Source organism: Mixophyes fleayi, chromosome 1 (assembly GCF_038048845.1).
Source record: "Mixophyes fleayi isolate aMixFle1 chromosome 1, aMixFle1.hap1, whole genome shotgun sequence".
NCBI lineage: Eukaryota > Metazoa > Chordata > Amphibia > Anura > Limnodynastidae > Mixophyes > Mixophyes fleayi.
Window position 1 is genome coordinate 131382897 of NC_134402.1, and position 25137 is coordinate 131408033.

General features: G+C 39.8%; 1 protein-coding gene across 18 annotated transcripts in view; it reads left to right on the forward strand.

The window, feature by feature from the left end:
• Positions 1–25137, forward strand: part of CAMK2D (calcium/calmodulin dependent protein kinase II delta) — a 184950-nt gene that overhangs the window by 84104 nt on the left and 75709 nt on the right. For all 18 annotated transcript variants that reach the window (XM_075200364.1, XM_075200365.1, XM_075200366.1 and 15 more), the window contains exon 4: positions 8155–8209. In XM_075200364.1, coding sequence (XP_075056465.1) covers positions 8155–8209 — 55 coding nt within the window. The remainder of the gene's footprint in view (positions 1–8154; positions 8210–25137) is intronic.

Consider the following 25137-nt stretch of genomic DNA (forward strand, 5'->3'; position numbering starts at 1 on the left):
CCTTTCCAGTCTACTAGGAATTGTACAGCACCTCTGTTTTTACGGGAGTCCAAGATTTGTTTTACTTCATATTCACCCTGATTCTGAATAATAACAGGAGGAGGAGCCCTAGGAGGGATGGCAAACTTGTTAGTAACTACTGGTTTTAGCAACGACACATGAAAAACATCTGGAATACGTAGAGAACGTGGTAAGCTTAGTCTAAAAGCTACTGGATTGATGATCTCAGAGATGGAAAAAGGACCAATAAACCTGGCAGCAAATTTCTTGCTGGGAACCTTTAGACGAATGTTCTGTGTAGATAACCAGACTTTATCACCGATGGAAAAATTAGGCCCGGCTCTTCTCCTTCTATCATAGGCCTCCTTAGAACGAGTGATAGCCTCTCTGAGACTTGATTTGGTTTGTTCACAGATATGAGAGAAGTTACGAAATAATACGTCCACTGCAGGAACTTCGGAGGCAGAAATTTGGGAAAAGGTGGGTAGTCTCGGATGACAGCCATAGAGCACGAAAAAAGGAGAATTAGAGAGAGCCTCGTGGAAATGATTATTATGGGCAAACTCAGCCCATGGAAGGAGATCTACCCAGTTGTGTTGATTGGCAGAGATGAATATTCTTAAGAATTTCTCCAATTCCTGGTTGGTTCTCTCTGTGAGGCCATTAGACTGGGGGTGATATGCAGAGGAAAAATCAAGCTTGATTCCAGATTTGTGACAAAACGATCTCCAAAACTTGGATATAAACTGAGATCCTCGATCGGAGACAATGTTAAGAGGACAACCATGAAGGCGGAATATCTCCTTGATAAAGATGTCAGCCAACGAGGAGCAAGATGGAAGACCTCTTAGTGGAATGAAGTGGGCAGTTTTGGAAAAGCGGTCCGTGACCACTAGGACCACTGTACAAGATTTGGAGGGAGGTAGATCCGTAATGAAATCCATGGAAATTTGTGACCATGGGTAATCAGGAACTGGTAATGGAAGTAAATGACCATAAGGCCTCCTCCTGGGGGTCTTGTGTTGGGCACATATGGAACATGAAGACACAAACCTTTCTTACATCCTCCCGTGTGGAAGGCCACCAGTAGTTGCGAGATAACAAGGCCCAAGTTTTACGAATGCCAGCATGACCTGAGAAGAGAGAACGATGAGCCCATCGTAGGAGTTTGATGCGAAGAGGTGCAAAAATGAAGGTCTTGCCAGGAGGACAGGTCTTTTTGATATGAGTTGCTGCCAATATTCGACTGGGATCCAGAATAAATTTATTTTCCTCCAAGGGTTCCGAGTCAGCAGGATTGAATGAGCGAGATAGAGCATCTGCCTTGATATTTTTAGATCCAGAACGGAAGGAAATGTTGAAGTCAAATCGGGAGAAAAATAAGGACCATCTTGCTTGTCGAGGATTTAGGCAGCGTGCTGTACGTAAATATAGTAAGTTTTTGTGGTCAGTATAGATGGTGATAGGAAACTGGGCTCCTTCCAGGAGATGCCTCCATTCAGAAAGAGCCAATTTGATGGCTAGGAGCTCCTTGTCACCGATACCGTAGTTCTTTTCAGCAGGTAGCAGGCGACGGGAAAAGAATCCGCACGGATGTAATTTACTGGTATAATCTCGTTGAGAGAGTACTGCTCCCGTACCTATAGAGGATGCGTCCACCTCTAGAATGAACGGGCGAGAACAGTCAGGTTGTTGGAGGACGGGTGCTGAGGAAGAGAGAGATTTTAAAGTAGCAAAGGCTTGGGTGGCCTCCTTAGTCCATACATTGGCATTCGCAGATTTACGGGTTAAGGCAGTGATGGATGCCACCAAGGTAGAATATCCTTTAATGAACTGACGGTAGTAATTGGAAAACCCTAGGAACCATTGTGTAGCTTTAAGGCCTGATGGTTGAGGCAAATCTAGTATGGCTCTTAACTTGGTAGGATCCATTTGCAATCCCGTGCCGGAGATAATATAACCTAAGAAAGGAACTTGTCTCTGTTCAAAGATACATTTTTCTAATTTACAATATAGATGATTCTTTCTAATACGAGACAGAACCTCTAAGACATGTTTGTGATGTGATACTAAGTCTTGGGAGAAGATGAGGATATCATCCAGGTAGATGACCGCACATTGATATAATAGGTCTTGAAAAAGTTCGTTCATGAAACCTTGAAAAACAGCCGGGGCATTGCACAATCCAAAAGGCATAACCAAGTATTCAAAGTGCCCGTCCCGAGTGTTGAAGTCAGTCTTCCACTCGTCTCCTTCTTTAGTGCGCACCAGATTATAGGCTCCTCTGAGGTCCAATTTAGAAAAAATGGTAGCCCCCTTTATACGATCAAATAATTCTGAGATTAGTGGTAAAGGGTACCGATTTTTTACGGTGATGGCATTTAGGCCTCGATAATCAATACAAGGGCGGAGGCCCCCGTCTTTCTTCTTAACGAAGAAAAAAACCTGCCCCAGCAGGAGAAGATGATTTTCGAATAAAGCCTTTTCCCAGACTATCTTGGACATAATCCTCCATGGCCTTGGATTCAGGAACAGAAAGTGGATACACTCTGCCTCGGGGTACCGGTTTACCGGGAATGAGATCTATATTACAGTCCCAAATTCTTTGTGGAGGGAGTTTGGTGGCCTCCTGTTCACAAAAGACATCGGAAAAGGTTTGGTAGGGTTTAGGAAGGAGTGCCAAGGGTAACCTCCTGTGGCATTTGGGATTCTCCTTGGGAACTACCTTCGATAGACAATGATTAAAGCAATGTTGTCCCCAAGATAAGATATGGCCGGATTGCCAATCCACGTTAGGAGAATGGAGACGGAGCCACGGAAGTCCATGGATAACAGGATTGGTAGTCTTATGGATGACGAAAAAGGAGATACTCTCTTGATGTAGGGCTCCAATCTGGAGACGAAGAGGAGTGGTGCGTAAGAAGATAGAACCCTCTGGAATTCTTCCCCCACCAATGGCTAAAAGGGAGATAGGTTGTTCTAGAGCTTGCGTGGAGATAGAGAATTGCTTTACCAAGGCAGCCGAAATGAAATTCCCAGCTGCTCCAGAGTCAAGGAGTGCGGACTGAGAAAAAGTATATTGTCCAGACTGTAAGGAAATGGGAATGGTGACACAATCATTACAATAAGGAACTGAGCGAGATGAAATAAGGAGGCCTAACGACACAGTTCCTGAACACGTTAGGCCCTGTCGTTTCCCGGACGTTTGGGACAAGAGTTCAGAAGATGTCCGCTCTCTCCACAATATAAACATAATTTGTTTCGGAATCTTCTCTCTCTCTCTTCAGCCGATAGGCGGGTCCTTCCCAATTGCATCGGTTCCTCGGGTGGAAAAACAGGTGTTTGGAAGTTGGGAGCTAGACGGATCATACTGCGACGAGACTGTTCCTTCTCAGAACTACGCTCCTTGAATCGTAAGTCAATCTTAACGCAGAGAGAGATGAGATCGTCCAAAGATGCAGGGAGTTCCTGAGACACCAGCTCGTCTTTAATTCAATCCGAAAGACCCTGCCAGAATGTAGCTACTAGAGCCTCATCGTTCCAGCTGAGTTCAGAGGCCATAGTTCTGAAGTGGACCGCATACTGCCCCACAGACTGGTTCCCTTGGCGGAGACGCAATAACCCAGCAGCGGCATTGGAAACCCTTCCGGGTTCGTCAAAAATCTTCCTAAAGGTGGATAAAAAGGTGGAGAAATTATGCAGGATAGGATCATTCCGCTCCCATAACGGGGATGCCCACGCTAAGGCTTGACCAGAGAGCAGTGATATCACATAAGCCACTTTAGCCTTCTCAGAAGGAAAATTCCCCTGCAATAGTTCAAAGTGAATGGAGCATTGGTTCAGGAATCCTCTGCAAAGTTTAGGGTCTCCGTCGAATTTGGGCGGATTAGGCATCCGTACTTGGGAGGAAGAAGCTGCTGCTACTGAGGGGGGGGTCTGCCGCAATCACAGGTACAGGAGGACCGGTGGCCACTAAGGTGTTCTGAACAACATCCAGCCGAGTAGATAGGCTCTGGAGGAATTTTAAAAGTTGCTCTTGGTTTGCTTCCTGTTTGTTCATTCTACCCACTAAATGCTCCAGGAGATCTTTGACCGCTGAATCCATGGTCAGAGTAAACTGTAACGGATTTACTGGATTCACTACTAACCTTGATTAACGCTGGCTTACCTGAGGTGCGGAGTCTAACGATCTCCCCAGTATTCACCAAGAACCGCCGCAAGGCGGGAAGGGCTTTGCTGCCAGGAGTCGCAGGTCGCGGTCCTCAGGTTTGCCCCAAGGTGTAGTACAGCGGAGCAGGAGCAAGATGAGAGTAGTCGGACAGGCCGGGTCGGTACACAGGCAGGCAATGCAGACAGAATCAGGAGGCGGTCTCGGACTCAATCAAACCGGGTCGGTACACGGGTCACAAGAACAGAAGCGAGGTCAGCTAGCCGGGTCGGTACACAGGGAGTCAATACAGATGAAGCAGGAAAGGAAGGACACAGGAATCAGGAGCCAGGAACTGGTAAGTTGCTCTGACACTCACCAAGTGTTAGAGCTATGTTTTTATAGTGTGTCCCATTTGAATTCCCTGCCCTGGGGTAGTAATCACGTGACCGCCCTAGGTAGCGATCACGTGACCGCCGAACCCGGAAGTGCAGCTTCCGGGTCCGACGGAGCGGCGGGGGAACGAGGAGAGGTGAGTATACGTGACAAACATCTTGTGGAAAGCCTTCCAAGAAGAGTGGAAGCTGTTATCACTGCAACAGGGGGATCAACTCCATATTAAAGTATATGTATTTGAATACAATGTCATTATAATTCCTGTTGGTGTAATGGTCAAGCGTCCGAATACTTTTGTCCATTTAGTGAATATTTTGTGAGACGCATAGACAAGTGCCTGTTATTGTTCCACAAGGAGGAGGCCCAAATTTTAAAGGTCATTCAGACAGGTATATACTATAATAATGGCTACCATTAAGAAGGTCATGGCTGCATATCCCCTAGTTAGTCATTGATAGTCTAAATATTTGAAGTGACACTTACTCATTCTGGACAGGAGAGCTATAAAAACTCTGGCATAGGCAGCCTGTAATATGCCCCAGCTTTGTGATTTCTCTTTATAGTGTAATTGGACAACTTTGCTATAAATAAAACCTAGCCTGTGACTAGGGAAGTCATTTGTCTTTTGGGTTGCTGCAGAAGAGCAGTGTTTTCTGCCATTTTTGATAATTTGTTGGATATCCGCCATTTGCATCAATACCTTATGGCGAAACCACTCTCGTGACTAGCAGTCCCTCAGAGCCTTGTGCTGCCACCAGTTTTGGTACACCCAAATTACACAAACAGTGGCAGTCACAATGGAGTAACTGAAACTGGAGTAGTAACTCCAAAAAGAAATACATTTTACAATTCCAATTTTTTTTTTTTTTTTTTTTTTACTCTTTTTATTCAGTGCTTATTTATTCCGCAGTTAAGACGTTTGATGAATGTGGACACATCATTGTGTAAATGTATTTGTGAGAAAAGGCAGAGTTTTTACCCCCCAGGGTATGTTTAAGGTATGCAACAGCCAAATGTCTTTATATGATGGTTTAACTCCCTGCATCAGTCAAATTGATTTGTTATTTACAGCATTGACTCCATGACCATTTGTAAAGCAGGGCATTAATTCACAGTAAAATTATTGTGTAACTTGATTGAACTGCAGAATGTTATTACAATAGTTGGGCATGTCTACAGTCATACAACAGAACATTCATCAGAGTTGAGCAATCAAGATTTGTAGTTTTGCACTTAGAGGAACAGGCATTTGCTTTGAAGTGAATTATCTTGTTTGAGATTCCGTAAACTGAACTTGTTTTCACCTTTGCCAGCTATGTTATCAGTTATACCTGTAGCACAAAACAGATAAGCTCTTAGAGTTCTGGTGCAATGTTAATGTTGTCGGAACCAAAAGAAAAAAACAGCTTAAGATAAAATTTTATGTTTTGCTAACTTCAATTCTGCAATTCTCAACTGTAAATTCATAACCATTATTAGTGTGTATGAAATCAAATGATTTGCTATGGTATGTATTCTGCAAAAACACAGTTATTGTTCTCTGTTCTACTCTCTTTAGTTAAATTCTGGTGTAAAACATTTCCTGTTGCTGGCCACTTGCTTGCTACATCACTGGAGAGGTCGGCAAATTACTCCAATATCTCTTTGTGGTTGCTCCCAAAACAGACGGCTTAAGAATAATCCAATTGAAATTAGTCGGGTTGCTTTGAGCATGCTCGGAATCTGTGTGGCAAATAATGCACCTACTGTAAGCTCCAAAAGGCCATATTTAAACATACATGTGCAAATACAGTTATGCATGTAGGCTTCCATGGGTATCTTTCACATTGGCAGGGCACCCACAAATCCACCACCTCATAAGGTGTGAAAAGGTGACAACTAATTGCTTATAGAACCAAACTTCCACATAAGTTTTAAGGCATCTACCTTTAGCCACTGTTTGATTCTGTCTCTCTTTACCTATGAAACTGTTTTCTAATATGTTAAACTGCCTTAAGCTGGGTACACACTGAAGAAATTTTCCGACCGACGTACTATCTCAAACGATTATACCTACGACTGAAGGTCCGATCAGTCTGGCGATTCATGCATACAAACCGACACGATTTACCTTCAGACCTGTGCTCTTCATCTGGTCCTTTTATCTGGTCCTCTAGTCCGGAGAATGACAGCACAATATTCATTCATTCACTACTGTCATATTGTCACACTGATTAAAACCGCCTTGTTATAGTTATCCACATGTCCTAACGAATTTCGGTAGCATCTGTGACTCTGAAACAAAATATTCTGTCTCAGAACAAACAAATGAATTATTCCTTCTACAGCACTCTCTACATTTATTCACTCTGACATACAGTGCTAACATCGGCTGAAAAGAGCCCGCCTCTGTAAACTCTATGGAGATCGTCAGCATGAGTGCATACACACTACATGATCGTTAGGTGATTGATCGGAAAATATTAAACGGTACGACCAACCAAATGAAACATTGATCAGCACTTTGAAACGACTTTAGATCATCGTGTCACTATACACACTCACACGAGATCTGACCAAACGGTAGGATGTCGGCTGATTTGTGCAATTATTGGACGAAAATCCTGTAGTGTGTACCCAGCTTTACCCTCACCTACAAGGGCAGCATTGGGAAGGCTCACAGTATCATAGAGAATATATTAGAGATTGGTACTAGGGATTTGAACTATGTAAACCATGAATAATGCAGAATTGTCTCTGGGGCAAGTCAGCAGAAGCTATGGAGATTAATTAGTTCAGATGATTAGTCTCAGTTTTCCAAGTCAGGGGTATTCCAGGATCCCCTTCCCCCTTCCGAGGGACTGGAATTAAGGTTTCAGTCAGAACAAACAGGTCCAATGACACAGCAGTAGTCCATCCACTGATTAGGCTAACTTCTGACGCAGTTACAAAAGGTCTTATACCCTAAGAGGGGCACTCCCCAGGCACAGAGTACATTTTAAATTAAAATCATAATTGTGTTAATTCATTGGTTAGTTAATAAATTTCAGTACCTTATCTCTATTACATGCGGAATGAGCACTGGCCAACAGCCCAGAGAAAGTAGACTAAGGGCAAGATTTACTAAGCTGCGGGTTTGAAAAAGTGGGGAAGTTGCCTATAGCAACCAATCAGATTCTAGCTGTTATATTGTCGAAAGTACTAAACAAATGAAAGCTAGAATCTTATTTGTTGCTATAGGCAACATCCCCACTTTTTCAAACCCGCAGCTTAGTAAATCTAGCCCTAAGGGTCATTGGCCAATATATACTTGTGCAAACTGACATTAACACAGAAAAACACTAAAACTAACTGCAAATTGGTCCTGAAGACTTTGTTTTGTTTTTATCATTACACAGATACATGTTCTGTACAATGGTTAAGAAAGTTCACAGTTATACTTTTTCAACCAGTTTAAAAAAACAACAGACAGAAATCATGAAAGTTATCATTGTAATGGCCAGACCCATTCCCCAGGGTGGGGACATTGGCTGGAATCATCCACTGCATAGTTTTTAAAACAATTTGAGATATTAAAGTACATTTATAAATATGTTGTTAATTGTACAAATGTTTTCTTTTTTTTTTTACAGTTCGACTTCATGATAGCATATCAGAAGAAGGGTTCCATTACTTAGTCTTTGACTTGTAAGTAGACCTTTTAATGTTTTACTATGTACTATTTCATGCATATCTAAAGTGTACCTACACGTTTTGCACAGCACCAGTGATGGAATCTCTGTCTCTCAGTACGTTACTGGTGATTTTAGCATTTAGACTGGGAGCTGCAGTGCTGATATCTTTTTAAGAACACTAGAAACAAGGTTAAGTGGAATACTTAATGCATATACATTTTGACACAATGCTGTTAGGAACTTTTTATTATGTGATGATAATGCTAGCAGGTATACTTTAAGCAATATGTTATGGGGCTAATTTAGAGTTGATCACAGTTTGCGGCCCAAATGTACATGAAAATGTGGTCTGCAAAATTGCTCTCTTGCTTATTTTGCATTCAAATCAACACAGTGTATTAAAATTACGGCTACATTTCAATTTGATGAAGCCAACTTGTGTTTTAAAAGTTTATAAAACAAATTGAAAATAAATACAGCACAGTGGCTTAGTTTTGCCTGACAGCATTGGGGTCATGCGTTTGATTCCCGTACATGGCCTTATCTGTGTGGAGTTTGTATGTTCTCCCTGTGCTTGCGTGTGTTTCCTTTGGGTGCTCCAGTTTCCTCCCACATTCCAAAAACATACTAGTAGGTTAATTGGCTGCTATCAAAATTGACACTTGTCTGTCTGTGTATGTTAGGGAATTTAGAATGTAAGCTCCAATGGGGCAGGGACTGATGTGAGCGGGTTCTCTGTACAGTGCTGCGGGATTAGTGGTGCTATATAAATAGCTGATGATCATGATGCATTGAAAACACTCTGTCAGTGCTTGAACCTTGGAGGTCCAAATCTAAATGAGACACTTCATTAGGATATGCCTTGTTTTGGGATCCCAGATGTGACAGGATAGACCGCCTAAGCCACCCTATCTGTTGCTGCTTTCGTTATCCCAAGTGCGCCTTCCTGCCGAAGTAGGAGAGACTTACAATGCTGCCACCACTGGACTCCTTACTGGGCATCCAGAACCGGGTTTCTTCTGGGTAACTGGCGCTGCGGGTGTACCCAGTTACTGGTGTACCTGGGCTGGTACCCCTGACCTCTTCCTATGAATCAGTAGTTGCTATGGATGGATCCCCCCTGGCCTATCACACTGGCCAGAGCTGCTTAATAGCGGCAGAGCGGTGGTACTGGGTCCAAACCTCAGAACAGCGGGGAACGGATTAGAGTTCTAATCTGTTGGCCACAGGAATTAGCATAGAGAAGTTTCCAAGCAAGTCTTTGAAGCAAGTGATGTTTATTTGCTCTTCACTGGTTAAAGGTACCAGTGATCAGGTCAGAGGAGACATGAAGAACAACTTTTAATACAAAACAGAGCCTTTTTTATACACATTTGGAGACTACTTTTAGGAGGAGGTAATCCGTCCTCCTGTCCCTTTAACTAATCTGCGTTGATTCATGCAGCCTGCACATGAATCAACCCAGAGAGGTTTAACACCTTTAACATTGCTGCTAGTGGCAGGGGGGAATATTCTTCCACCCCTGTCCACGAGCTGCCAGGGAGAGGGGCTCAGCCCATTCTCCTCCCCTGATGCCTGTCTGTCTGGGGCGAGAGATTTATCTTTTAAATCTCCAGCCGAAAGTTACTTCCAGGGACCCTGCTCCGGGGTCTGGCTCTGCTCCCTGGCCAAAAATAGTACTAGGGGAGAGCAGCCAGATCCCGGGGCAGCAGTCTCTGCCCTGTCACTAGTTGAAGCTCTTTGAGCTTCAACTAGGGACTTAGCTTCCTGGGACCCCCAGGAGGCGCTGCACCTCCCTGAGGTATTTGATTGCAGGAGACTAGTGTGGAAGTCCTTCCGGCAGCCACTGATGCTGGCTGCCGGGGGATGAAGGGGATCCAGGGCTGCCTCTGCAGCCCCAGCACAGGGTGAGTACTCTTTACATTTATTTTACACCTATCGGCGCTACAGCAGCGACACAAAAACATTTACATTTGTTTTTATTTTTATTACACTTTCACACTCTCCGGCGCCTAGCCGGGGAGTGTAAAAGTTTAATTAAACCATTGTAAAAAAAAACAACATTTAATTAACAGCATTTCACGCTGCACCTAGCGCCGGTGATTTAACCCCTTTTGCTGCCGGGTATTAACCCTCCCGGCGCCTGAGTTATTTCAAGATGTACCCGGCCACACCAGATTAATGACATAATGCTACCTTGAGTCCCAGCAATAAAAGAATAAGCACCATTACTTTAAGGAATGCTGGAATGTACTACCTGTCAGTGCATATTGTACCTAAACTTAAGTGGAGGAGATTAGACCCCCCCTACAATCAGAAGATAGTCTTACCAGATTTGTTAATTAACTTTATTTTTTTAAATTTCCTTTGTTACATTAACCACCACAGAGCAGGTCACCAGAAATGAACACATCTAGCCTAGAGTAGATTGCAATGATTACATTTTTGTTATTATTTATTTTTTATTATTATCCATTTCATAATCCCTAACATATTCGCTAACATGTAGTGAAACATGGGGTTAGCAGCCACCAGCTTTGTGCTCGATCTGACTTATTCCCTCGTTTGTGATAAGAGAATAAGACTCAATGAGAGCAGCGTGCTTCCACAACACATGACCTCCTCTGCACAATGCAGAGAGGCCACGCAGCACAACCAGAGCAGGAGAAGAGTGTTTGAAATGTAGGGGTAATGTACCGCACATGCAGGCCTTGAAGTATATTGGGTTGCCTATCACCGGTTTAGAGTCTGTGGGGCTGTGGAGTTTCCAGTAGATGATAAGGACATACTAATTTCAATATTTGATTACCATATAGATGTGATTTCCCTTTAGGACTTGGTTTATAGCAACATCACATCTTTGTTGATATGGAACCAGCTTTGCCTAATTGTGCTTTCAATGAATGCATCATTTTCACACATTACAACTTAATGTTTAGGTAAGGAAATAGCATACATTAAATGTTTATTAAAACTGAATAAAAATACCAGCAATTGGAGTATTGTGGCCACCTCTCTTAGCTCCTATACAGTTTAATAAAATAGTAAACTATTACTTAGGTCAGGTAATAACATGTCAATACTAAATATATTCCATTAGGGTACCAAATATTGGGCAAGTGGTATAAAAAATTACTATAAAAACTAGCAGTGTGACAAGGCAGTCTAGAGAGTCAATATATTAGGTAGTTGCACTTTAGATAAATCCTGAAAAATATAGAAATGGACCCTTTTCATACAGTAAAATACAGATGAGGTGTTGTTTACTACTTTGAGACTTTTGTTCTTCTAATTATTGTAGCACAGACAAGCATGGCTTTGACCCACTTTCCACTGTAATCAATGCGTCCTGTGCACTCTTGTCTGAGACTACTACCTGGCTCGAAAAACCAATCTGCATGTCTACTCCGACCTCATCCATGTCTTTGATTCTTGCTTCCTGCATGTTCTTTGTAATACTTGTTTATATAACTTGCCTATTACATCTTTAGCAAAGTATTATGATTTTTCTATTTCCAGTACATTGCCTGTTGGCCCTTGTGACAGGATGGACCTCCTATGCCACCCTGTCCGTGTTGCTGGGGACCGGCTGGCCTTGCCTCCATCCTTTTTCTTTATCCCAAATTGCGCCCCTCCACACACAGTAGGCTTCTGCTGCCACCACTAGGCTACATAGAACCACTTACTTCTGGGTAACTCTTGCTGCTAGTGTACTCCCTTGCTGGGCACCTGTGCTGGTAAAACTGACTTCTTCCTTTAGATCAGGGTTGCTGTGGATGGTCCCCACTGGCCTATCACACGAGCCAGAGCTGCGGGGTATGGGGCAGAGCATTTGTACTGGATGCTGGGTCCCAAAATCAGAACAGCCTGATAACGGATTAAATTGGTCTAATCTGTAGATAACTTACAGCAGGTAAATAAGCGTCAAAGAAGGATCTTGAAGCAGTGATGTTTTATTCGTTCAAGCCGTCCTAATAAGGACAGTTACACGCCAGTTTGTGGTACTAGCAATCTTTCCAGATGTGTATAGATGGATATTTACCATTCAGGATGTAATATATATTCTCTAATCTTGTATTTATCGCAATTTAAAGTACAAAATTCACAGCAATCTGTGATATCCTATATTACTTGTATCCCGAGTCTACATTGTCCAAAAGCTTCTAAGATACAGGAAGAAAGCCTATACAGGACCAAAAGATAACCTCCTGTGTGCCTTCAGGCTGAAACAAGTGTTGGTCATTTCACATGCAAAGAATTAATCAACTTAGTTTAGGATTTCCTCTCAAAGTTACAAAACAGATTTCCTCCAGCAAATGGCTACTGACTCAGACATCAATACCTCAGATATTAATACATTTCTAATACACAGTATCAAAAATCAGTACATTTGCTATGATATAAATTGGCGCCACTAATTTTAAACACATTTCTACAATAACTTATTTCTCCGTGATCCAGCCACAGCCCTCTACATGTTTGTTATGTTGCCTACTTGCCCTCTGTATGGCACTGCAGGTTTTTGTAGTGTTTTATAAGTAAAGGATAACAATAAGTTATGCAAGTTATAAATATATTTTAGCTGCGGTAGATAATTCTTAATGCTGCATTTACTATATCCTCAGGCAAGAAATCTGTCTTTAAATCTTGAGCTCTCTGATAATTCCCAGATCACAACAATTATGCCTCAAGCACATAAATTCACCTATGAATATTACTTTAATAATTGAATGGGGATAACGACCATCTACATGTAAAACACTATTTGTTGAGGTGGATTTCCTTACATAGAATGGAGACAGCATCAATGTATTGGTTCCGTAATACAACATTGTCAACCTTTTTATATTGGTCCAAAAATAAGATGCATTCCTCCCATCACCCAAAATACAGACTGGCATACATGGGTGCACAAGGTGACCCCTGCAGCTGTAAAAACAAAGAAATATTGAGTGACAACAAAGTGAAATAATAGTGACACAAAATTGCTAGTCCAGATAGGAGCTCTTTTCATAAAATAAAAACATGTGTCAATACCCACCTTTATGGGTAAAAAAATCTCAACATCACAGGTTATTAGTTAAATGGCATCATCTAGTGGTAATCCCTGAATTTTAATGAGATCACAAGTATCATATGTATGACTTTTACACATAGTATTGGATCCAGCTTCCTCACACAAATTTCAGTTGACAAATATATGATACTAAGTTATGCAAGATATAAATATATTTTATCTGCCATATTACATGCATTATTAAGTTTTATGTATGTCCTCAGGCATATCATATATCCTAAGATGTAAGTTCTCACGAGCAGGGCCCTCTCTCCTTGTTTTCTGCTTCTACTATTGTATCACCCTCTGTACCTCTAGGCCTGCTCCCCTAGCACTGTTTTCTTGAGCCCTACTTTATGTTGGACATTACCATCACTCTTATTCACTGTCCCATAAATAACTTGATCTGCATTACCAAGTTTTCTGTGTACAATCTTTTAATTAGTAGTTGTCTGGTCTTTGTAAAATTATGTTTAATTTAAAAATGTATTATGGATTGTTGCTGTCTGTGTATTGCATACTACTGTAAATTTCATGTTGTCCTTTTGTGATATTTAGTTTTATAAGGTTTTTATATAGGCTAGCTTTTACTAACTCATAAACCATTGTGTTATTATCTTTTATTTATATAGCACCACGAAACCCTGCAGCTCTGTACAAGTGACAAAATGGTGCATATTATTATTATTATTGTTTCCAGAGTGCAACCATATTATACAGTACTGTACAGTGAATATTTACAACTCACATCAGTCTCGATCCCATTGAAGCTTAAAGTCTAAATTTCCTAACAAACACATACACACAAGGGTCCATTTTAGCCAGCAGTCAATTAACATACCAATATGTTTATGGACTGTGGGGGGAAACCGGAGCACCAAGAAAACCCACGCAATTATGGGGAGAACATACAATCACCACACTGATGTGGCCCTGGTTGGAATCGATCCCAGCGCTGTGAGGCAGCAGTGCTAACCACTATGCCACTCTACATGAAACATAAAGGTCAAATAAACAAATCTAAATTTAGGAACAATATATAGAGTAGCTCCAAAGCACTAAGGGGAATAATGATACAGTGTAGGAATTGTGTAATGTATATGGTCTGTGTACACAGCAGGGTGTAGATTGCAGGTAATATGGATAATGTGATAAACGGTATGACTTTTAGTATCAAAATCTCTGAATTTGTTACAAACAAATGTTCCTGACAAAACAGAATAATAATAATAATGCAGAAGTTTATATACAGTTCAGGAAAGATAACAAACACAATTTAACAAATGAAGGGAGTAAAAGTGGTTACAGTGAAAAGTATGCAAACAATTAAAATAAATATAGAAAATAAATTGTAAAGTTTAAACAAGGCTCTTGAAAAAAGTTTTAGTTCAGCCAATTACTCAAATACCCTCTGGAGACACAAAACATACCACAAAGGTGAGTTTGATTTTCTTAACATCATCTCCATGCACCATGCACTTGGATTAAACATTTTCACTGCATCATTTTGACATAAACTGGCTTGTTTAAACTTTATTTCCTGTATTTATTTATTTTTTGAACGGTTCTCACCGTAACCACTTATACACCCTTCATTTGTTAAAGTGTGTTTCTTTTTTCCCCCCTAAACTGTATATAAACGTTCTTGTATTTATTATTGTTCTGGCAAGAACATTTGTTTGTAACAAATACAGAGATTTTGATATTAAGGTGCGTATTCAATTGTCAGCGTTAACGCTGAAAAACGAGCGCTCGGAAAATATTACCGTTTATACGGTAATATTGCGCGCGAAAAGCGTTAATATGGTAGTTTACTCGCGGAATTTCAGCGGCGAGCTGGAATTCCGCGGGTAATTACGTATTAACGGTAAGATTTTTCGAGCGCTCGTTTGTTAGCATTAACGCTAACAATTGAATACGCCCCTAAAAGTCATTTATCACATTATCCATATTGCTTATGTTCCACACCCTGCTGTGTACACAGACCAGATACATGTTACACAGTCCCTACCCCATATGATTATTCCCCTTAGCACCTCGGAGTTACTCTATACTTTGTTCGTACCTCCAAGAAGAATAGCAGTCTCCCCTCCACATCTCGTATTGGCAGCTTACCCCAAATACCACTCAAAGGGAGCGCAGATAAAAAAATTAATTTCATTTTAATCTAAATTTACAACATAAAGTATATTACTGTATCACATTTTCTTATTGTTTTATTTATTAAATTTTTAACAATTTAATTGTTATCAGCATATGTGCTGCACAAAGAGTTTACTCTTAACTTGAAGGTGCAGAAAATTTAAAAATTGCTGTGTTGTCTGTTCTAGTATTCTATTATAGGAAGTAGGGAAAGATTGGGGATGTGAGAGCCCGGACATCTTTTCATAATCATTTGGTAAAATTTGATACATATTGACGGAAGTCTCCAGCAGCAAATATTAGGTTAGAAACAACACTCATACATGTTATTATCATTTATTTATATAGCGCCACTAATTCTGCAGCGCTGTACAGAGAACTCACTCACGTCAGTCCCTGACCCATTGGGGCTTACAGTCTACATTCCTTAACATACGCACACAGACACAGACAGACAGAGACACACACAGACTAGGGTCAATTTGGTAGCAGCCAATTAACCTACCAGTATGTTTTTGGAGTATGGGAGGAAACCGGAGGAAACCCACACGAACACGGGGAGAACATACAAACTCCACACAGATAAGGCCATGGTCGGGAATTGAACTCATGACCCCAGTACTGTGAGGCAGAAGTGCTAACAACTTGGCCACCGTGCTGCCCAATTAATAGTTAATAATGATCTGTATGTGTGCAGTCCCCTTTTAAAGGATATTGCTACCCAGCATACAAAACGTCACAATAAATATGTACTAAGAATCTTTACCCGCTGCTTCTTCTTTTTATTATAAACTGCACCATTCACCCATTTCAGTATTTTTCCCTATGCACATTTAAGCCTACATAGGCATAGTGGCTGTTTTTTTTCATAGACAACTGTTAGTTTATTAAAAAACTAGATGTGGGGTGGTCAATGCGCCTCCTCTTTTGGCAGCGTTACTCCTCAAAAAATACGTTTAGGAACCATCCTTCTTTCCCTCTCTTTCTAGCCTGTTACTGAATTGCACTTTTAGAGGTGTAATCTTTAGCAACATGCTGCCTAAAGCATGCAGTAGTGTTGGCTCATTTCTAGACACCTACCAGAGCATTTCCTTTGTGGATTTCCTCTGCTCCCACAAGGGAGCATTGACAGTACAAAAATAAGCAAGAAAGTTATGGAATGTCAAACACTATATCATATGGGCTTACCCTATAAATATGGATTTTCTAGATTTGACCTTCTGCTAAAAAAATAATTAAAGCTAGTTTGCTTTTCACCAGTAAATAAATCAGAATTAACTTCTGCCCTTTGAGTTGGAAAATTGCATTATAAATACTTTCTTCAATTAACAAAAAAAATTGTCACTTCATATATAGGGCTTTGTGTGTAGCAAGCATCATAATGTGCAGTTGCAATGTCACAGTAATTACAAAATGTGTTTGAGGCTTCCGCTCTAATGCTTCTGTGCTTGATCCAAGTCATTTACAACAATGTGCAAGTGAGGACTTTATCTGATAAGAACCCCATCATACTTTCTAAGCATTGTTCATCTCATTAATTCACTGCTTATGAACAAAGCCACTTGCAGTGCTTATTTTAATGATAATGCATGACAGTGGCGTTGCTGCCATTCCACCCCCACAGACAACTGTTCCTGACTTAATCGTTGCTTTTAGTAGTGGTGGGAATTAACCGCGTCATAGTGAGGTATTTTCTGATGGCATCCTACACTGAGATAAGGGGACCTTTAATTATGAATAAATAAGCTCTACCAATAGCCACTGACTGCTATGGAATTAGTGTCAGCGATAATTGTTTTTTGCTGCAAGTGAAGACATTTGCCTCATTTGTGTGCTACCCAAATGCTGCTGCTTCACATTTACACAGCCATGATTATTTATAACTTAACCATTTATTATAACGTTGTGCATCCAGTTTAACAGTCATTTTAACAAACTGTTTCTCTTGTGTTGTCACTTGGGAAAATCTGAATAATATAAGTCTTCCATTTAACATTCCTAACTCAGTAGAAAGGATTGTGAACATTATTTTTTAATGTTTATATACTGAATATATTATGTCTGCCTATAAGAACAAAACATACAAAATATAAGTAAACAGAAGAATGGGTTTTAATTGTGTAATGTAGTCGCATAGTAGGGCTGTTAAAAGAAGCTAATGTCTGATAATACAGAAAGGGCTTATTTATAGTTATTAAGGAGAGTAAACAAAAAAAAGGAGTAACATTTTCTCCTGGACAAACCATGTTACAATGCAGGGAGTGCAAATTAGTTTATTATTTTGCACATAAGGAAAATACTGGCTTTTTTTTTCATGTAGTACACAAATACTTGATAGCTTTATTTTTACAATGAAATTTAAAGTTGATCTAGGACATGCCCTATCCCATGCTATAAATCTGTGCCTACATTTTAAATTTACCTCCACCTCCAATGCAACATGGTTTTGTCCAGGTGCAAAGTTACTCTTTTTTTATGCTTTACTCTTCTTAATGACTCAGGCCCATTGCCTAAATTGTTTCCTTTATGTTATTTGCTGCTTTCAATAAATAAACTTTATTTAAATAAAACCTGTGAAATACCATTGATTTATTGAAATTGGTGACTCTGATGCATATACTATAAATACTATAACTATAAATCTGCCATCACATTTCAAATTTAGCTCTCCCCTCTGTTAAGATACCAGGCTTTCTGGCCCAATTCTACCCACTTCACTCTGCCTGGCCACCCACGGGTGCCTTCTTAAGCCAGGGAAGCCTATCCAGTAACTTCTAAGGTTCTTATTAGTCACTCAGGCAAATGCAGTTAGAAAAGTACAACTGTACATTTCTTGTAATAAAAATAATACTAAAATATTATGTACACACCATAAATAAATAAACCACATCATCTGTCCCTTACCCCCACTAGCTTAAGGAGTTAGTCACCTGGCTGTCCAGACTAGATGACCCATAGATCTCTCTCAGCTGCATGTGTAGACTCTGGTAGAGAACGACAACTCAAAACCAGACATTGCAGCTTCCAGCAATAAAATCACAGAATGTACAAAGCTCCCCCCTCCCTGGAGTGGCTTCTTATATCTACAGTCTAATTTCCACAGAGCTTTCCTCTCTCTAAGCACAACAGTGGGCTTCTCCTTGTTAAACAATGGTCAGTGCTGGACTAGGGGGGTTTGGAGAGGGGAGCAAAGATGAGCTGTCCTTTCACAGAACCTTCCCTGCTAGATGGCCTGTCTGGACTAGTCTTGTGAGCACAATGGACACTAATCAGTTTTCCCCCTCCAGTATCTTGCAACCTGATCCCTACCATATAAACCAAACACCTGGCGCAATGGAATATGAGATTTCAAAAAGAGTGATAGTGGTTTTGTGCCTGCAGCTGTATAGACCTGTGGGGTCTCACTGGACAAAGGACAAAAATACAAATAACAGCGCTGGAAAACAAAACCAACTGACCACCCAATAAAAATTCTATGAGATAAATCATAAAAAGTGTTTATTCAATAAACCATATAACATAGACGATGTTCAAATGGATATACAACAATAAGATTCCAACATAGATAGCCAAAAGCAATGTTGGATATCAGATGATGTACAAATATTGATTATCTAAACAATAAAATACAAAAAGCAACAAAGTTTTATATATATATATATATATATATATATATATATATATATATATATATATATATATATAAAAATGATGTCTGTTAAGACTATAAAACCATCATGTGATCCATTGTATATCCATTTAGTATGAAGTAAATGAAAGCAATATAAGCACTATTTGGAAAATGCTACACGTATTCCTGATGATATGAAAGTGTATGGTAAAAAACTGATACAGTGTGGCCACACTAAAAAAGCTTGCAGATAAATATCACACAATTCCAGAATGGTAATCTCCGATAATCAGTCGGCAAATGGTAGTATATGTCCTTAATATCTTGCAATAAAATGTCCAGGATATTGGCAAGCTGATAATGCATAAAAATATTGTTAAGAACGGTATCCTCCTTATTGGTATATCAGTCTAAGTTTATACAAGTATGCATACACGAGTATGTACAGGTCTGCATATAATTACAGTTGAGAACGGATTCCTCCTAGGTTGGTATATCTGTCTAAATCTGCACAAGATAATTCTCCACAATAGCAGAGAAGCATAAAATCACTTTAGTACCTTCCGATGGCGCTAAATAAATAGACATCCATGATTTAGCAAAAAGTTATTGCATACAGTTACCGTTAATGAACAGTCTCCTTTTATTTCAGTGGTGTTAAATGATGTCCATCAAGATAACCCATATATGTAGCAACTATGCATTCTCAGGCCAAATAATTGTAAATGAAATGTCTTATACTAGAGCCATAATCAGGACCACAAGAAATTACTGGTGGTGTCCCATCTTCCCATGAGCCAGTTGAACAGCACTGATTTATTCTATACCATGACTAAAACAGACCCACGCTGTTAAAATGTTATTTAAATATAAGAGATAGCTGTGGAACCTATATCAATAAAAAAAGGTTACATTGCTGCCTAAAATATTTGTCTTATGATACAGAGCTCTGCACGATATGTCTGCTGTATGAGATGGCAGCCAGAGCTAAAATCAACCCCCCCCCCCCCCCCCAAATAAATTTTTACTTAAAGCAACTTAAACAATTGCATAATATACCCTATAAAACATATAGGAGCTTATTTAAGGTTGATTTTATCACCCAAATGGGAGTTGAGGGGCGGGAATCTGTGTGTCAATTTGTGTTACTTATTATTGCCTTTTGCACTAAATAAAATTAAAATTCTGTCTCTCCACTACCAGGTTTTAACAAGACAGTGCCGCCAGTTTAGTGCACCCATTATGTAAATGGCATGACTGCACTACAAACCCTAGCTCGAGACTGCAATATGCTATCTCTGAGGTCCACTTATTAATCTCAAAAACTGTTAAATGGTTAAGTAGAAGAGAGCCAAAATTCTATCCTGTTGATATTGCGGACAGCGCTGGATAGCGGGGAACAATATTTGTGAGATGAGTTCTGAAAGAAATCCTGTATCAATGTGATATTTATTTGTAAATATCTTGTGAACATTAAACAATAGTTAAATAAGCCTATAAGGGCAAATAAAGCTTATTATGTGGTTCTCTACTAGTTCCTGTATAAAAGATAATATTGGGAATAATGTATCCAGTACTGTAGGTTAGGATATTTTCATTTTCAAAGCAAATTTGTAATTATATTTAGGTACTAATAGAAAGATCTGTGTCTAGCCACAGAACTCAGAGATTATGTCACGTCAAGACCCAACTAGGCATGCATGACATCTGGGTGGGTAATCAAAATAAAACCACATGGGGCAAAATTAATCAAACTGCAATTTATTTATTTTTTTTCCTGCAGGAACGTAATGCCAGGTTTATTAAAGACAAAAAAAAATGCAGTGAGTTGGGTTGGAAAATATATATTTTTCAAATCAGCTATTTGGACCAATAGCAGCCTAATACATTTTGCCACAGGTCTATCCAAAAACTACTAAACCCCCCCCCCAAGAAAAAAAGTATACCCCACCCAGTATTAAACACACAGTCCTGCAACCACTAAGATGTAGCTGAGGACCTGACATTCTAAAGCTAGGTACACGCTACACGGTTTTCGTCCAATAATCGGCTCAATCAGCTGATATACGACCGCTCGTTCAAAAGTCGGGTCGTGTGTTGTGACACTATGGTCGAAACTCTGCCCAAGTGGACGATTGTCGCCTCATTTGGTTGGTCGTACCGTTAAATATTTTCGTTCCAATCTCGTTTTCATTGTGTAGTGTATATAAGTTTCCAACCGATCCACAACAGTGAGTACGAAATTACAGTCATTGCTCACGACAACATGGCTGTAAAAAGTCTGGGACGTCCGCTCTTCCCTTTATCGTCCTAAACAAGGCTAGTGTGTATACAGTCCATGGACCGAACGATCGGACCATCGATCGCATGTAAAATCGATCGGCATAAAAATTTGGTGGAAAATTCTGTAGTGTGTACTCAGCTTTAGAAAGTGTTTAGTTAGACTTCTGTGACTCTGAAACAAAATTTTCAGTCTCAGAATGAACAAACAAACTATTCCAACTACAGCACTCTACATTTATTAATTTATTCATTGCTGGCATCGGCTGAAAAGACCATGACTCAGTAAAATCTATGGAGATCGTGATAGTGAGTGGATACTCACTACGTGATCAGAAGGTGATTGGAAGGAGATTATTAAACAGTACGACCAACCAAATGAAACGACAATCGGCACTTTGGAACAACTGTCGTTCAAGTATACACACTAATGTGGTATGTGGCCGAGCGGCCGTTTATTGTGTGATTGGCCCAATATTGAGCTGAAGAACCTCCAGTGTGTACCTCGCCTTACACCATAAATTCCCACATTACTCCCACACTCCAAAAACATACTGGTAGGTTAATTGGCTGCTATCAAAAAAAATTGACCCTAGTCTCTCTCTCTGTCTGTCTGTGTGTATGTTAGGGAATTTAGACTGTAAGCTCCAATGGGGCAGGGACTGATGTGAATGAGTTCTCTGTACAGCGCTGCGGAATCAGTGGCGCTATATAAATGATGATGATGATGAGTGTTCCCGAAACAGATACACCTCTTAAGGCTGGGAACACATATATGCAAGTATCGTGCAAATCACATGATTCACGGTAAATTATTCAGATATTGCAAGAGTATGTACACTCCCACGATCATGTTTTATAATACTAAAACACATTGCATCTGTTCAGAGCTGTAACTTAATATTCTAGTGCCTGGGGTGAGAGACAAATGCCGCCACCCCTCGCCCTCAATTTTAACCAAATGAACTTAAAATATTCCTAAACTGCAACGCCCTTCAGAGTTGCACCCTGGGCGGTCGCCCTTATCGCACAGCCCTAGTTACGGCCCTGTTGATTTGGTTTCCTAAAGTGCCTAAAAATCATGATCCATGATTAATGATGTTGGGCAAATCTGGAAGTGTGTACTCACATCTGACTAGCCGTATAGACCGATATCTGTAGAGTGTACAGAGTCACAATTTTTTTCAGCAGATGGTTATGAGAGATGAAGAGCACAGATCTGAAGGTAAATAGTATAGTTGTGCATGAATCTGTATGCTCAACGGGACTTTCAATCAGTGGCGAAATCATTACGGAAATTGCTTCTAAAGTAAAGCTGGGTGTACATTACAGAAAACTAACCATTTGTTCAAAAGATTGTGACTCTGAGCACACTATAGAGATCTGCCTACACCACTGTTCTGGAGTGCATGCTTTTTCCTGATATCGTTGATCTTGATTTTTAGTAAGTTTGTAAAATCAAATGATACGATATGCTTTGATACAATAAAACATGATTGTGAGAGTGTACACATTAATGTGATATCTGACCTAACAGTCGTTTATCGTGTGATTGGCACAATTGGTTGAAAAACCTGTAGCGTGTACTCAACTTTAGATTGCATAAATGTGTACACAGCTTACCAGATCTGAGACATGCTTTTATTTTATTTTAAGTTTGTGCTTAGTGTGAAGCATAGATCAAGGCAACAAATGGAACATAAACTAGCCAGCCAACATTAACACAGAACTGGTGGGGAGAGGTGAGAGGGGGACTTTGTAGAAGGGCTTATGACACCACGCCCGTTGGGCAGAGCCTTAACTGTGCACTCCATGCCCATACAAGCGTTGTGCTGTTCATAGCAACTTTTAATGCTTGCAGTGTTTAGGTCTCTTTATCTCCATGACTCTTGCTATTAATGAACAAAACATTCTTATCTTATCTTCTGATTTGACTTTGAATCATGTCACACTCAATATAATTTTAAGCTTAAAGGTTGTTCTTGTACTTGCTCAGGAAGAAAGAACGTTTTCAATTCCATTAAAAACATTTAACAATTGTTCTGCAAAAATCCTTACTCTCCCATGTAGCTGATAGCTGATATGGTACACCCTGTTACTAACAATGGAAAACATAATTTGGCAGGAGCAAGTCGGCTCTATTGTCAGTCAGCAATTACAGCATCAGCATGCCATTTGTATGAATCAAGTTGGCACAATATACTTGGCATGGGATCTAAATTATGTGTACTGATGAGCAAATGCAAAGTTGCATCACTCTTGTAATAGTAAAAAGCTGTAATGATGCTACTTGGAACATTTCAGCATTGAGCTGATATTGTATAGGCAGAATACAAAGTATAAATGAACTCTGGTTCCTTTCATAATTATTACTCTGCTATGTTATAACTCTGAGCCCCATAGTGTGGTAAGGTGTTTTGGATTTAATAGTTGCGAAGGGGTGAGAGGCCCTGATTATGCAAATCTCTGTGAATCACTTCCTCATTGCCCTGCCCCTGCTGTACGAGGAAGAGAGTCACAGCGGGGGCGTGAACATGCTAATGCAGATTACATCATCATGCCCCCTGCACTTGCCCCTTCAACCAGGTAGGAAAATATGGCTAAATTGCACCCTTCCTTTGCCTCATGTTGCCACCAACTTTCAATTTTAAGCAAAACTACTCTATTACTGGTAAATAAGCAACTTTGTTTTATGTTAGTTATAGAGAAGAGTGAACAATATTGCAGTGTAATCATTTTATTTTTCAAATTCTCTTTCCCAGTACAAGTACCACTGCAATAGTTGATGCAGAGGCTTCCCCATGCAAAGGCATGTTATCGCCAGACAAAGCAAAAAAATATCCCCATCACCGGCGAAAACTGATACTTAGAACCCTTATTAATATTTATTTTTTTCACTACTTTTTCACAATCTACTTGTTGGTTCTTAACATCAGTATGTTTTATGGCGCTGCAAGATGTGGTGTTTGTAAATGTCAATTTGCGTTATGGGATTAAAGTGCACTTATCATGCAATTTATAACTTATTTTTATTGTTAAAGAAAAAGCTTAATTGCAATGTACGGTTGGTAACTCATATCATTCCGTAGAAAATTAGTTAGAAAACTGTGCCCTTCCCTGTTTACTGCCTGATGATTATTTCAATTAGCTGTTGTTGTGAGCTGCTGGGTTGGTAGCCTTTCTATAGTTTGTCATTACAAAAGATTTCTCAGGGGCTCAGTGAGCATGCTCCGACTAGTCAATGAGATGTTCTCCCTCTTATTAATACTCATGAATACTTATACCACTCTACAAGATTTCTAACTTAATGCAGGCATGGAAAAATATGACTTTGGGAAAAATGGTACAGCTTTAACAAAGAGTAAATACGAGTTAATATCAGCAAAATACATATTGTTTTATTAGTCAGGGGAAGCTTACTTCATTGTCAATGTTATTTCTGTATTAATCCTAATGGATGATTTGAATTGATCAATAAAACTAAATTGAACTTTTTAAAAGTTGAAATATACCACTAAATGTCAGTTTCTTGTTTTTTAAGCTGTCCATAATATCTTTGTTTTTATTCATACGATGTGTAATTGCCAACCACATTCTATTAAAAAGATAATCTGAATCCGTGTTTGATAGATTTCCTAAATCACTTACCAGCTTTACAATGTAAGATGAATAACTCCTACTGAGTGTGCCTATTTCAAGAGAAAAATCAATGGCTAAATAGAAGATAAAAGCTTTGTTAAGAGCCCCTTTTAACCTTTGACAAGCAGACAAAAGACAAACCTTTGAAGCAGTGTATAAGAATGGCATGATTGCAATTTGAAAAACACCATTA